Source organism: Gavia stellata, chromosome 13 (genome assembly GCF_030936135.1).
Source record: "Gavia stellata isolate bGavSte3 chromosome 13, bGavSte3.hap2, whole genome shotgun sequence".
Taxonomy (NCBI): domain Eukaryota; kingdom Metazoa; phylum Chordata; class Aves; order Gaviiformes; family Gaviidae; genus Gavia; species Gavia stellata.
The window spans coordinates 20823619-20837358 of NC_082606.1; the positions used below are offsets into that span (position 1 = coordinate 20823619).

Consider the following 13740-nt stretch of genomic DNA (forward strand, 5'->3'; position numbering starts at 1 on the left):
CTCTAAAATATATTACTGCTTTTAAAATGACTACTTGGAATTAAGGCAAGCACACCTCTTGGTCCGTTTTATCAGCACCCTGATAGCCATTAGTACAGTACAGGCTTAACAAAACACATAAGTAAGAGAAAACAAAATTTATGTGCCTCTAGTTTAGGGAACTAAATCCTGTCCTCTGTTTAACTCCTGTAGAATGACATTTTTCTGAAATGAATGGCTTCTCACTGAATGTGTTCATTCTCATTAAATTTCATTTTCTGATTATGAATGTCCCGAAAATAGATTTTTTTACCACTTCAGAAAGAAGGAAAAAAAATGAGATGAAAGTCTGACTTTTAGGAGTCCAATAAACTGCTGTGCATGCCAAAACTGAATATACATTTCATGCTTCATTTTCACATCCCAGTAATTGCACAGTGTATGGAAGCGCAGCACTGTTGTGCATGATCAGGGTCATGTGATGGCCCTTCGCAGCCCAAGTTAAAAGTCAAGAGTTTATTAGCTGGGAGCAATCAGGCTCAGCTCACCTATGGTGTGTCTAGTGCACACCGAACAGCATAGAGCTTGAGCACGTGAACGCTGGATCCAATTCTATTTGCCATAAAGGAGATTTAAAATGTAATCTCTTTAAAGGCCATTCTACTTTCATGTTACATAGAGCTTTTCTCCCCTCTCTGTAGTTTGAAAAATAAGATTTCTGTTTAGGATTAAACATCTCAAGTTATTGCACAGTTCAATGAGAAAGTCAGGGCTGCCTCAGCTGCCGGAACAGCTAAGTGTTTGCAGTCACAGTGCTGCTGGGTGAGCGGAGGCTGAACAGTGACTCTCGTTTGCTAAAGGTAAACCAGTAGATTTTAACCGCTGTGGATCCATGGTCTAATTCTAAAGTATATAGATCTGATTCTAAAGGTAACTAAGGGAAGCAAAGCAAGTGCTAGGGCTTTGAATTTGTCATACAGAAGTCTGTACTTCCATGGCGAAATGTTTAAGGACCAAAAAACCCCCATGGCTTTAAACAACGTGCTGTGGGCCTGTGTTTCATGAACAAGAAAATTCTCACCCAAGGTCAGCACTGAAATTCCATACTCCCAGGACCCATGTGGTTACAAAATAAATATAAAAGAATCAAATGAATTATTAAAAATAAAAGTTCTGTTTGATGCAAACAGATCAACTACAGAAAAGTAAGAGGCAAAATAATAAAAGGATCCCAGGGAAGGAAAGTTCTGCAGAAGCTGAGGCGAGTCTGAATAGCCTCAGACTAAACTCAGCTAAAGGCATCTGTCAGGAACAGGTAGTATGGCCTCTGGGAACTGTATAACTTAATTTAAAAACTTACACAAAGGTTTATAGCAAGTCTCTAAAGAGATAAATTCACAACAAGAAAGATAGAAAGTAACATAGGCCAGCACCTCTGCAGGTGTAAAGAATTATTATTCTTCAATATAAGCAGTGAGGGCACGTTTTATAAGAGCATATTATGTTTGTGTTCCAAAGGACTTTCAGGCCTTGCCTACGCATTAATATTAAAACATGTCAAGTATTCTAGCCCATGGGTACACTTTTAGGGATACAGTTTTAGTAGTATATCTTCTTTTGATACAGAGAAAGAAGTAACTGATTAAAGGAGTCTTTATATGGCTAACCACTCTTCATAGCAAGGACTCTACTAGCATCCCAGTATCAGTATATAAGAAAGAATGAAGGAAAGAAAGTTAACTCGAACTGGCAGCGATTTCTCAGTACGAGAGCAATCCTCAGACAGAACAAAATGCGAAGTAGAAGAATGACTGCTGGAAACAGAAGTATCATAACAAGTATTTCACAGCTCTCACTTCAACCCCAAAATAGTATTTTCTTATTGTTTTCAGCTACCCCTACTCTGTCATTAGTCATTCTTTGAATGCTAACTCTCACTGTTCCCTTGGGAATTTGGACCAAATAAGGAATGAACAAACCATGGACAAGGACATGCCCAACCAAAATCTTTAAAAAAGCCTACTTACTGAGTACAAAATAGCAAAGGAATATTGAAGGTACATGGGTGGCACCAGTTTGTTCTTTTTAAAGAGTGACAAGTCCAAAGGCCTGCTCTACAGCGTTGCAGGGTTTCTTCTGCTTCAGGAAGAGGAAAGAACCACAGTGAATTAAATAAAACTGCAGCTGATAACTCCTAAATAATAGTGACCATTAGTAAGAAGCTCATTGCCTTACTTGAAGGCAGTCTGACGGTGACAAAACAATTAAAAGAGAAAGAAAACATATTCCTGGTCACATTACAGTCCATTAAAAACCTGCCATTGCCTTCTGCCATTGATGGACTTTGCATCAGCCCTGAAGTATCTGAGTCATGTGGACATCATGCCCATTTCCTACAACTTACACATATTTTTCAAGATTTAAAGCATTGTAGTCTCAAAACCTTAACTCAGTGTGTAATGATTTTAACATATATTTTACATCTTAATTTGCCATAATAATGTGGCTATAAGCTGCTGTCACTCGCTCCCTTTTTCTGACCTTGGAAATACAATGTTTAATCTCCATGGGATTTTCCTGGCGAGATATTTTAAATCAGTGCATATGTACATACTTCTCTATATGTTTTTTCAATTTTCCTAAAATATTCTCATATGTGCAGACATGATGACTAGACATGTTTCAGTGGTGCTTGAAACTTGATACAAGTGGGTAATTTAACCATGTAATTGAACAATATTACAGAAACACACGGAGTTTCCTAGCAACAAAAGGCCTTGGACATCAAGATGGCAGCCAGCAGCTAACACTGCAATTGCCTGACCTAACTTGAAAAGAAATTACGCTGAAGAATGTCCTCCTTCCTCTCGCAGCAGAGCTGATCTAAGATACATGGCTACAGGTCTGACCTTGAAGGGCTTTCCTTACGTGCGTATGCCTTACTCATATTCAGAGTCACAAAATGTCATATGAGAAAGGACCTTCAGGTTCCTTTTTGGTTATTTTTATATTTTCCAGAATTAAGAACAATCTTTGATTTGTAAAATGCAATACTCCTGTCCCCTCAAGTTTATGCCCATAGAAAATAAAAAGCTTCTTAATGCAACGTAGCTGAGTACAGCTTAGCTTGTCAATGCAGAATTCCCCCTTGTTAGGGCATTTCTGGAGGACTGGGCCAGGGGAAAGGTGGCACAAGTCCCATGAGCCTGGAGACCAGTGCTGCTCTGTGCTACCAGCTCCGGTGCCAGAGACGCCCGTGCCTGAGAAAATAGGACACAGAGGGACAGAGCAAGATCATCTCCTCCCTTCTTCCCTTTTTCCTCATTTTTATTCATCTCTGGCTGCAGTATTTGGGAGGAGGGAAATCGCAAGATTTTTAGTCCAAGTTCTTTTTTCCTGAAGCAAGTCAGTCGGCCAAGACGTTATCCCAGAGGACTGAGGATAATTGTCCCCTTTATTAGTGCAGAGGAGAGGTGACATCTGAGATGAAGAGCTTCTGACCAGCCAGTCTCAGACAATACCCATCTCTTCCTCAGGGGGAAGAGTAAAGCATGGAAGAAGCTACCAACTCACGAGGTTGCAGTACTCGATGTCATTTCTATATTAATTCCTGCCTTTAACAAAGCCTCCTGCCACAGTCCGGAGATAAGAGTATTGAATCTAGACCCACAGATCTAAGCAAGATGTGACACAGCTCTGTGTGACCCTTTGAGTAACAGCAAAGGGAACTTGGTGGGTACGTGACACCCTGGAGACTTGGGCCCTCCTGTTTATGTTCGCCATCAAGTCCCACCTTTCATGTCTGACCCAGACAAGTCATTTAACCTGTCCTTCGACAGGGGACAACAGCACTTCCCACTGAGAATAAATACATTCAAGACCATTGCTTTTCAGACAGTGCGATGACATAGTCCAGAAGGATGCAATCAGGGGAGATGCCTGCCCCTGGGCAGAGGCTAAGAGCTGTTAACTGCTGCACTACAGTGGTTTTCACTGGTGACCCCAACAGTCCAAGGTGGCTCAAGGCACAGAGGGCACTGAACAAATTCATTAGACCCTGGCTATGCTCAGAGCTTCCTTCAGTTAAACAACAACATCAGTCCCTATTCCCAGTTACATCATTACTTCATTTTTCCATCTGAAGTAGCTAACTGTTGCTTCAAGAAAAGTGTCAAAAATTGCTTGTTTTCTGAATGAAAACTTAGAAGTCTTGGGCAGAGATACAAACCCCTTGTAATACAAGGATGATGGTTTACTGGTATTTCACTAAAATAGCAACAGCTATTTGTGTGGAGTATGTCTATAACAAATATGTTAGTATAAAAACGCTGCCTTGCAAACACCATTCTTTTCAATGTTGCCTTTACAGCTTTGGAGGCGCTGGCTGCTTTCACAGCCAAGTTTGCCACTGCTATGGAAAACAGGCCGCACATGCAAGCCAGCTGAAGTCATACAGACTGAAAAGGGCTAGGGCTGCTGCTGCTACCACTATAAAAATGTTATTTGGAAACCGTCTTCTCAGAGAGCTGTATAAGGAATCAAAAATCCATGGTAGGGATGCAGGCTTGGTGCTTTCCCATTTTTTAGTAATGACTAGTACAAAAACCCTTTTATCTCAAAACATTTCTGCCCCTTACAAAGGCATGTAAGCAGGCAGGGCAGAATGGCCTTATATAGCTGGCCTAGTAATGTCCTCCTCACCACCGTATCTGAAAACCTTCTTGCACTGTACTCGCCTAACCTCAAGCAACATGGACGGAGAACTATGCCAAAGCCTTCCTCTTACTCGGCTGGAAGGCAGCGGGATGTCCCTCTTGATTTCATCCAAAGAGTTGTGCGAGAACAGCACAGAGACAAGGCCAAAATCAAAAAAGAAAATGAGGAGAAGTAAAACACTTTAACACTCAATAAGCCAGGCCAGCCATAAATTTTGTAACTAATTAACAGAGGTAAGTGACATGCAAGAAATACAAGTTTTTCAGTGTCTAAGGGAACACAGAAACATGTTTTAGAAGCAGAACAACGCAAGCCATTTCTTCCACACATTTGTCCCTTATGTACAGCTGTTTACTGTCTAACAAGGGTTGAGTTTGTAACCGCAGTTTTCTTCTAGGGAGGACATTGGGTCTCCCTATGACATCCAGTTGTCTATTTGTGTAAGATTTGAAGGAATCCAATAATCCAATAATTATAGGATGGGTTCTGTTATCAGTCAAACAACAATTAAATATGGGTGGAAAGGAATATTTCCATTGCCTTAAGATGCCAAGAATAAAAGGACAGAGTCCACCTAATTAAGTTTTTGCATCTTGATCCTCAAAAGAAATACCATTTTTCAATAGCACAACTTAAGTTTCACCTTAACTAGCAAGATACACCTGTCAATGCTTATGCCAAATCTTAAGAGACATTCTCCAAAGCCCTTTTCTAAATGCTTTTTGCTAAATGTTTTATCTACACTGCACCACACTGCATACTTTATGACAAGAGACCTTGTGAAAATGGTACTACTTCAGGTAATCAAACTAGAGCAAAGTTTTCTTTATAGCTTCTTCCCACATGAGTTTTCTCTACAAGGTAAAAGCAGGTTATGGCAGCACTAGACTTGCACTGTTTCTCTACTCCAGTTGAATATGACAGTATTTAATTCTGTCATAATATAATACCAGATCAGCTTCATATGGTTTTCTTAATCCAAAACCAGTGTTCAAGTATAGCTGACCTCAGATTTAGACAAACCTGAAGAACATTGACTACAAGTTTTCTGCAGTATTTAAAGATCTCATCACTTACCTCTCCTCTCTTTTTTTTTTGTGTATGTCCCTACAAAGTCCAGCGAGAGATTACTTTTCACTCTGAACACAGAAATTTCTAAAGAGTTCTGCACCATCTCAGGGCTTCAGATCTTGGGAGAGCTCACTTCTCATTTACTATCAGAGCAAAACATCAGATACGGAAAAAAAGGGTCTAGCTGAACTTTTGATATTCTGATCTATGACCTACGTGTGACAATGAGAGGTAGAAAGCACATTTAAACATCTCTATACTTTGTAGATCCCTATCAAAAATGCTGACATGGAAGTTCAGGAAAACAACAAGAAATTCCGAGTAAATCTATTTGAGGTATTCGCATCTTTTTGATACTTCACACATCTTTCTGCAGAAGCAAAATTGCTTACCTTTAAGAAAATGAACCTTCTCAAAATCTTGAAAATTAAGTAACCCCAATATAAATGCAAGCCTTGAAGGATCAATAACTGCCCATTGAATAAAAAATATGCTATGACAGGAGTCGTGGAGTAGTATGTAGGCTGATACAATGTGGCACGAAGAATCCTACAAAAATAAAGGTCACTGTTAGGGTGCAAGAATCTTTCTCTAGGCTTAATTTCACATTCCAAACCAATTAACTATTTACACGAAATACTAAAAAGCTCTGCAAAGATGACAGATTAATTAACAAGCCCTGTCTTAACTAGATTATGCATCTCTGTTGAAATATAGACTTCAGAAGATGAGAAATTTGAGTCTGGCATGAAAGTATTCTAAATAAGTGTATTGGGTCTGGCTGAGATGGAGTTAATTTTCCCCATAGCAGCCCTCATAGTGCTGTGCTGTGTATTGGTAGCTAGAACGGTGTTGATAACACCAGTGTTTTGGCTACTGCTGAGCAGTGCTCACACAGCATCAAGGCTGTCTCTCCTACATTCCTCCCTCACCAGTAGGCTGAGGGTGGGCAAGATTTTGACAGGGGACATAGCCAGGACAGCTGACCCAAACTGACCAAAGGGATATTCCATACCACGTGATGTCCGCTCAGCAATAAAAGCTCAGAGAAAGAAGGCGGGGGGAGCATTCGTTAGCACAACATTTGTCTTCTAGAGCAACTGCTACTTGTACTGAAGCCCTGCTTTCTGCGAAGTGGCTAGACATTGCCTGCTGATAGGGAGTAGAGAATAAATATTTTGTTTTCCTTTGCTTCCATGCATGGCCTTTGCTTTTGGTTTATTAAACTGTATTTATCTTCATCCATGAATTTTTTTCCCATCTTATTTTCTCCCCACCCCATCCTGCTGAGGAGGGGAATGATAGAGCGGCTTGGTGGGCACCGGTCATGCAGCCAAGGCCAACCCACCACAATAAGGTTAGAAAAAATCCCATTTTTTTAAATCTTGAGCTCTGTGTGGTCTAGATACTATACAACTCAGAGCTTCTCTATGCCATTTTTTTTAAATGCAAATTCTTTCTAATCTGAAATCCACACTCCAGAGAAAATCCTATGGGCTTTGCAAGAGGGCTTTTTGTTAATTAACATATGTTTTGTCCATCTTCAGACTTCACCACTTCTATATTATTTGGGGCTTTTTGAGCCCCTTTAATCTCATCATGCTTTGCTTCCAAGCTCAAGAACTCAAGAACAAGAAACTCAGTGAAGCAAAATGATTGGAGATCACTTGTGTAGTTAATCAAAAAATAACAAGAAAGTAAAAGTCATCAGCATTTCTGAAAGAAAAATACTGCAGGAAATTAAAACCTTGTGTTGATCAATGTTCAGAACTATTAATTTAACCAGCTTGAGTCTCTAAGGGTTTGTCCACATGCAGGGAGGGGCATGAAGGCAAACTAGAGCAAGTCAACGAAACCGTGAATGTGAAACACATTAAACACTTTTTAAAAGCTAAACATGTTAAGCATTAAGCACACTAAGCACCCGTGTGGATACCCCAAAGCAGATTAAATCATAGTACTCCAAAGTCATGCGAGTATTTAACACATCATGATTTATTTGCGTTGACTTCATAAATTAATTGGTTCACCTTAACTTTCCTGAATGCTCCTCACGTAAGTAAATGAGGTGAGGTACTACCCAAGAACTAGGTAGCAAAAAGGCGGCTCTACAGAAAATTAACTACAATCATATAGGAATTACACTGTACTCTGACTTCACAGCTACAGTAGGAAGGGTGGAATGAAAGGGAAAATGATTTCTCCTAGTTAAGCAGCTCAATCTCCTTGAAAATGCAGGAGCTTATAGCATTTAACTACAATTAATGAAAATAAGTTAAATAATACATCAAAGCCTTTATTTAGGTTAGCATATTTTCAAGAGGCTCAGTTAAAAAATATTTTTACTTAAATTTTTAAAGTAAATGAGGTTTTGTCAACTCGCTGGCCTTTAGTAGCCAACAATAATGAAAGTTCTGCTTCTGCTCTTTAAAGTACAATCCATTCCTTTCCTTTTCCCATCACAACCAATACTAACCTCTCAATGGAAATGGGAATGAAATAAAAGCCTGTGACTACATTAAATACGGCTTACCAGAAGGGGAACAGGATGATTCTTGTGATGAAGAATGCGATGGAAAAGATGATAAAGAGCATGTTGCAGGTTTTCTCCCAGTGAGCGTAATTAAACATTTTGGCTGCCTGCATTGAATAAAAACCATCAAACAAATTACAAATATTCCCTGAAATAAGTTCCTTTCTGCATTTTCATGAACAAGGATTCATCTTCTACCTAAGCAGGAAGAAAATTTCCTCCCTGTTTGACATGTAAAGCAATCATTTTACTGATACCTCATAAAGCAGTATCAAAACAGATTCTTTGCTTGTATTTCTCCTTTCATCTTAAAGGACTCTGTATCAAAGGCCTAAAGAACAGCTCTCCAATCAGAATATAAGTGTCATGAAAACACAAAGTGCTCTTGAAAACAGGGGTAATCCCCCGTTCCTGTACCAGAGACAAAATGGGTTGAATCAAAAAGAGAAGCTGCTGGCCATATCTGCATGCTCAGGAATGGCAGTGACCCCTTATACACAGGCATTCTGGTGCATGCGTGTTACTGACCCTTCTCTGTGCCTAATTCAGCTTCTGCTTTCCCCTTTTTGAGAGTTGGAGATCCTAGCATTGGTCTCTATCCCGCTAATAAAGATTATAATTACTGCTTCTCCCTTAGCTGAACTGTACAACTCTCCACACTTCATTTAGGAATCACCCTGGGCACTGCCGAATGAAACAGCTGTTCTCAAGTGTGAGAACAAAGCTTCAGGTGCCAAGCCTAAGTTTTAAATAGCAGTTTGATGAACTTTTGAGTGGCAGGGCTGAATTAAGTTATTCTGGTACCCAACTTCAGTTTCCATCTGAGTGCTGTCCTACCAGTTGTCAGCTCAACTGTTTGTAAGGCCACGCAATTAATTGGACCACAAAGCAGTTCAGGATTAAAAGTAATTCAGCAAAAACCTGTATGTGTGCGTTTATTCTGCACCAATCCCAACTGCATGACCACAGAATTAATTGTGCCAATACAACGGAGAGGGTATGAGGAGCAGAAATGAACAGTAACAGACAACAGCCTACGAGGGCTGCTTACACTGGCACTGCCACCAAAAGCAATGATTAAACTATGATCTCTATCTTGGTGTTATAAAACCAGGATTACTCTATTGAAGGAAACATTGTGCATTTTGTCTTCCAAGAAACCCAACAGCAAGTCTCTATGACCACAATGCTGTGTGCAGAATAGGGCACTTCTTAAAGATATCTAAACATTGGTATTCAGTTCAGGGAAGAGACTTCCCCTTTGGTCCAGGGGAAGAAACTTTTCTTCTGCCAGTAGACACCTGTGATATCTTGTTCAGGGACAGCTTGAGTGTCTCCAGCCAGAAGTGTATAATGTAGATGTACCCCTTGGGTCAACACAGGGGTGTGAATGCTGACAAAATTAAGCCAGTCTGGAGAAGTAGCCAAAATTTGGCTGCTTGAGAATTGGTATCATGACAAGCTGTTCACAGGCTAGCCAACTTGGTCTAATTTTAACAGTGAAACAAGAACAATCCAGGGAAGCAGCTGTATTTCCAGTCCCCATTCTGTACTGAAGAACTTCTCTTCTGCTCTTTTCTCATAATGGATTCTGTAACAGAGTATCAGCTTAATTTATAAGCTCTTTTTTGTCTTACAGTTTACGAACCTGTGAAGCCGTGTATCTGTGGGGGTAGGAATGGATCGTATGAAACTTGTGGCAAAAAGATTAAAACATCACTGAACATAACCTGGGCAACAACAAAAAAACCCCAAAAAACCCACCAACCAAAAAACCCCAAACAAATTAAAAAAGATGGAGGGCAGGGTTACCTCGAGCCAGAAATCCGCAGTATCATGCACAAACATCACCAGTGTTCCAAGACGCACATAATTGCCACACCAAGAGCCACTCATCAACCCAATGGCTGCCAAGTGATGAACGACATGAGCCAGAAAATCCTGTGAAGGAGAGAAGAAAAAAGGTAGAGCCAAGCAAGTACAGCCCCTGAGGGTCTCCGTGCAGAGGAAGTGACAAGCAAGAACCAGACACAGAGAGATGCCCTGGCAGCCAGGAGAGCGTGGATGCCTGCAGGTGTGCCAGGGACAGACTGATGCTGCCCTCATGTGGCTGCACCAAATCCAGTATCAGGACAGTGCTTTTCCTTAAAAACATTTTTTCCCTCCCTTCACAGAAACAGAGGTTCTAGCTACAAACAAAAATGACCACTTGCCTTCCTTTTGTTGTCAATCCCAAGCGTAAATAAGAGAGACCAATAAAAACTAATCTCAGCCATGTAGTACCAATATTGGGATGGCAGCAGAGTCTGTAATGAAGAAAAACACAGTTAACTCTGAGAACAGCAAAGAGTGAATGCCAAGTGAAATTACTTCTTTTTTCCTTTCCTCACTTCTTTTGCTCCTCTGCTGAGTCTTGCTTAAAAAATTAAACTAAACTAAATCCCTGTTCTGGGCTTCATTAAGAAGGATGTTTGGGTGCCAAATATTTTAACCTTTACTCAGACCAAACTCTTGGTTTCTGCAGTTCCTCCCCCACCTCTGAATTTTAGCATGCTTTTTTTCTATGTTTTTGTCAGAGAACTACACGCAGAGTGCTTCTGCATTTAATTACAAACAACTGCAAATAAACGAAGCCCTCCATTTTGGTGAACAATTAACATTTTAAATATTCACACATCCCAGGACTAAAATGTCAGCTATTTATGCTAAAATCCTATGCATCTGCTTAGGGCTAGATGCTGAGCTTGGCTGCTCCCTTGGTTCAATAGTTTCCCAGGTGGCAGGAAGTAGGCTTGGTTATCAGGTCCCATGAGTAAGAGAAGCTGGGAAAACCCAGCTGGGAGGCAGGATCCTTTTTATTTTTGGCCCCTCAGTAGGGCAGGAACAAGAAGGCAGTGTGACAGGCCACAGATTTATAAAAATAGGAGTGGAGGGCACGTAAGAACCTCTGGCAGGTAGGCAAGAAGGCAGTTTGCTTGGAGTCACCTGTCATAGGACTTTTAGTAAAATATTTTAGGAAGAAACGAGAGCCTTGTGTCCCTTGGGAACAAGCAGAGTATTGAGCAGAGATCCCCAGAGCAGGGACTCACATTATGCCGAACCATATCACTGCAGCACTCCCTCCACCTACACTACTGAGCAACAGGGCCCAGCAGCCACACAGCACTTGTCATAACCCTCCACGTAACGCTATTCTGTAGTGCCTTGAAGCATCGTCAGGTCTGGTACAAACTTTGGGGTTCTGCACTGAAACCCGTAACACAGATAGCATCTACTGTGCGCAACTGGTAACCTGGGATGGGTGGAAATAATAGCGGTCTGGCTGGAGGGCTGAGTTGCAGATCATGGAGAAGTCCTGCAGCAGTCAGCAGAAGGTACCAAAGAAGGGCAAAAGGCTTTGGTGCCACACCTCTCTAGGTGGTGCCCGTTGGGAGGGAGAAGCACTTCTGCGGATTAGCCCTTCCAATGGGGAAATACTTGGAATGCCTTGAGGCCAACGGCCCAATGCCAAAAAGCTCACCTGAAATGGATAGCCAACCCACGTCTGCCATATGTCGTAAAACCAAGGTTTCTGGGGAAGACAGATCATTCAGAGACTGATCAGCTGAGCGACAATAAGTCATCTTAACTCAAAATCTTCAATACTTAAAATTTCTTTAAATGGAGCAGGCTAAGAAGCTATAGTCTTGATAACTGTTCTCCACCAATTTCTAACATCTCAGATTTATTATATTGGTCCCAGCTTTTTGGCTTCACTTCAGGACACCTGAAACATTCCAGTTCATCATTTCATCATCCAAAGCAGTGGGTGTGTATTTTGTTACTGCAATTACTCAAGATATGTTGCCACAGTGATTAAATTTTGCTGTGTTTACCAGCCACACACATCACTGGTTCACGATGATAAACACTGGTTGGGGAGAAGAGCCAGATGAACGTAGACACCCTGAGAACTGTTCTGTTGCTCAGGAGAAGCGTTAAATGACACCCCAGGCAGTGCTCACATAGTTACAAGCAGCACTCTCTCTGTTATTCCCAATTTCTGACTCAGCAGCAACACCTCGATAAATAGCCGTGAAATACACCATTGTTGTGACCCCCAAAAGTGCTGCCAGAAAAGGTTTATGGTCTCCTTTGAGAAAAACACATCCATGTGATGCATTTGTAGGTGTTAACAAGGCATGTTGTAAAACCATCTGTGTGAATTCTTAAAACTTTTCTTAAAAATACTGATTACTCATAAATTACTTTATCATAGAAGTTCAAAAAGAATTTAAAAATTAAGTAAAGCCTCAGTTTTACTTGCACATTGCAGCCTATCATCTAGATTACATACAAAGATCTGAACCCAAAGAGCCACGGAAGCCAATGAGGCTTTCAATGGGCCTCAAAAAGATCTAGAAATCAGTCCTTATTTTGTTAAAAAAAAAAGAATATAAATACTTCAAAAAATTTACTTACATCATACAGAACTATAAATCCAGCAATGGAGGATATAAAATAGAATGAAAATCGCCAGCTGCAAAATTAAAATGAAGAAATAAGAACAAAGCATTATTTTATTTTTTTAACAGATATCATCCTGAGCCAGAATTACTGTAAATCATTGTACATCACAATCTTCACATAAACGTGCCCTCACACTCTACATTAATGGTTGTCACATATTAACTATATCTGAATTATTAATATTTAAATACTTAAGCTTTGACTAATTGCTAAAGTTATTTCACATTATCACAATACAGATATCTTGATTGTGATTACAGCAGTAATTTTCCAGCCAGACATGAGCTGATCAAGAGAACAGTCACAGCAAGTGTAATAAATTCCCTAAAAATTAACATTTGATAACACCAACATTTCCTGCTGTATCAATCCCTCTGGAATATTCACACTGGACTAAGAACATCTCACAGTTCCCCGACTCCAGAAGGCCTATCAGCCACGTGGCACGTACTTTCCGATCTGATCAAACACTGTGAGCGCTGCGAGTACCAACAGTGACTTGTTTCAGCTGCTGGGTTAATTTCTTTTGATCTCTTAACACCAACTGTTGAAAACAGGGGAGCCCTATGAAACTTTAACAACAACTACTGGATTAGTTTATGTCTTACTATGGAGGTCTGAATTAACTATAAACCTCAACCTTTGACTAGGTTTGCCAGCATTTAGCCGGAACTAAGCTTTTTGTGGCTTAAATGGATATCCATCAGGACAGATAAAACTTTCAGGTTTTCACCACTGATCTGGTAAGTCAGCAAAGAGAAAAAAGTTCTTGTGTATCTTAGCGAACCGAAACTATGTTGTTGCTTATATATGTCAGAGCAGGATGCTGTGATTTGGAGCCAGCAATCAGCGTTGTAATGACTCCGGAGCCTGCGTGGGAGGTATTGTCCCTGGGACTGGGTGCGGCTGGAGACTCAGCTAGAGCGTTCCCA

At 40.6% G+C, this 13740-nt stretch overlaps 1 protein-coding gene across 1 annotated transcript in view; it reads right to left on the reverse strand.

Moving 5' to 3' along the window:
- The window catches only part of CERS3 (ceramide synthase 3), a 41343-nt gene that overhangs the window by 11803 nt on the left and 15800 nt on the right, over positions 1-13740 (reverse strand). The window contains 6 exon segments of the mRNA XM_009811687.2: positions 6159-6315; positions 8300-8406; positions 10112-10240; positions 10513-10605; positions 11820-11870; positions 12761-12818. Of these exon segments, the coding sequence (XP_009809989.2) occupies positions 6159-6315; positions 8300-8406; positions 10112-10240; positions 10513-10605; positions 11820-11870; positions 12761-12818 (595 nt within the window).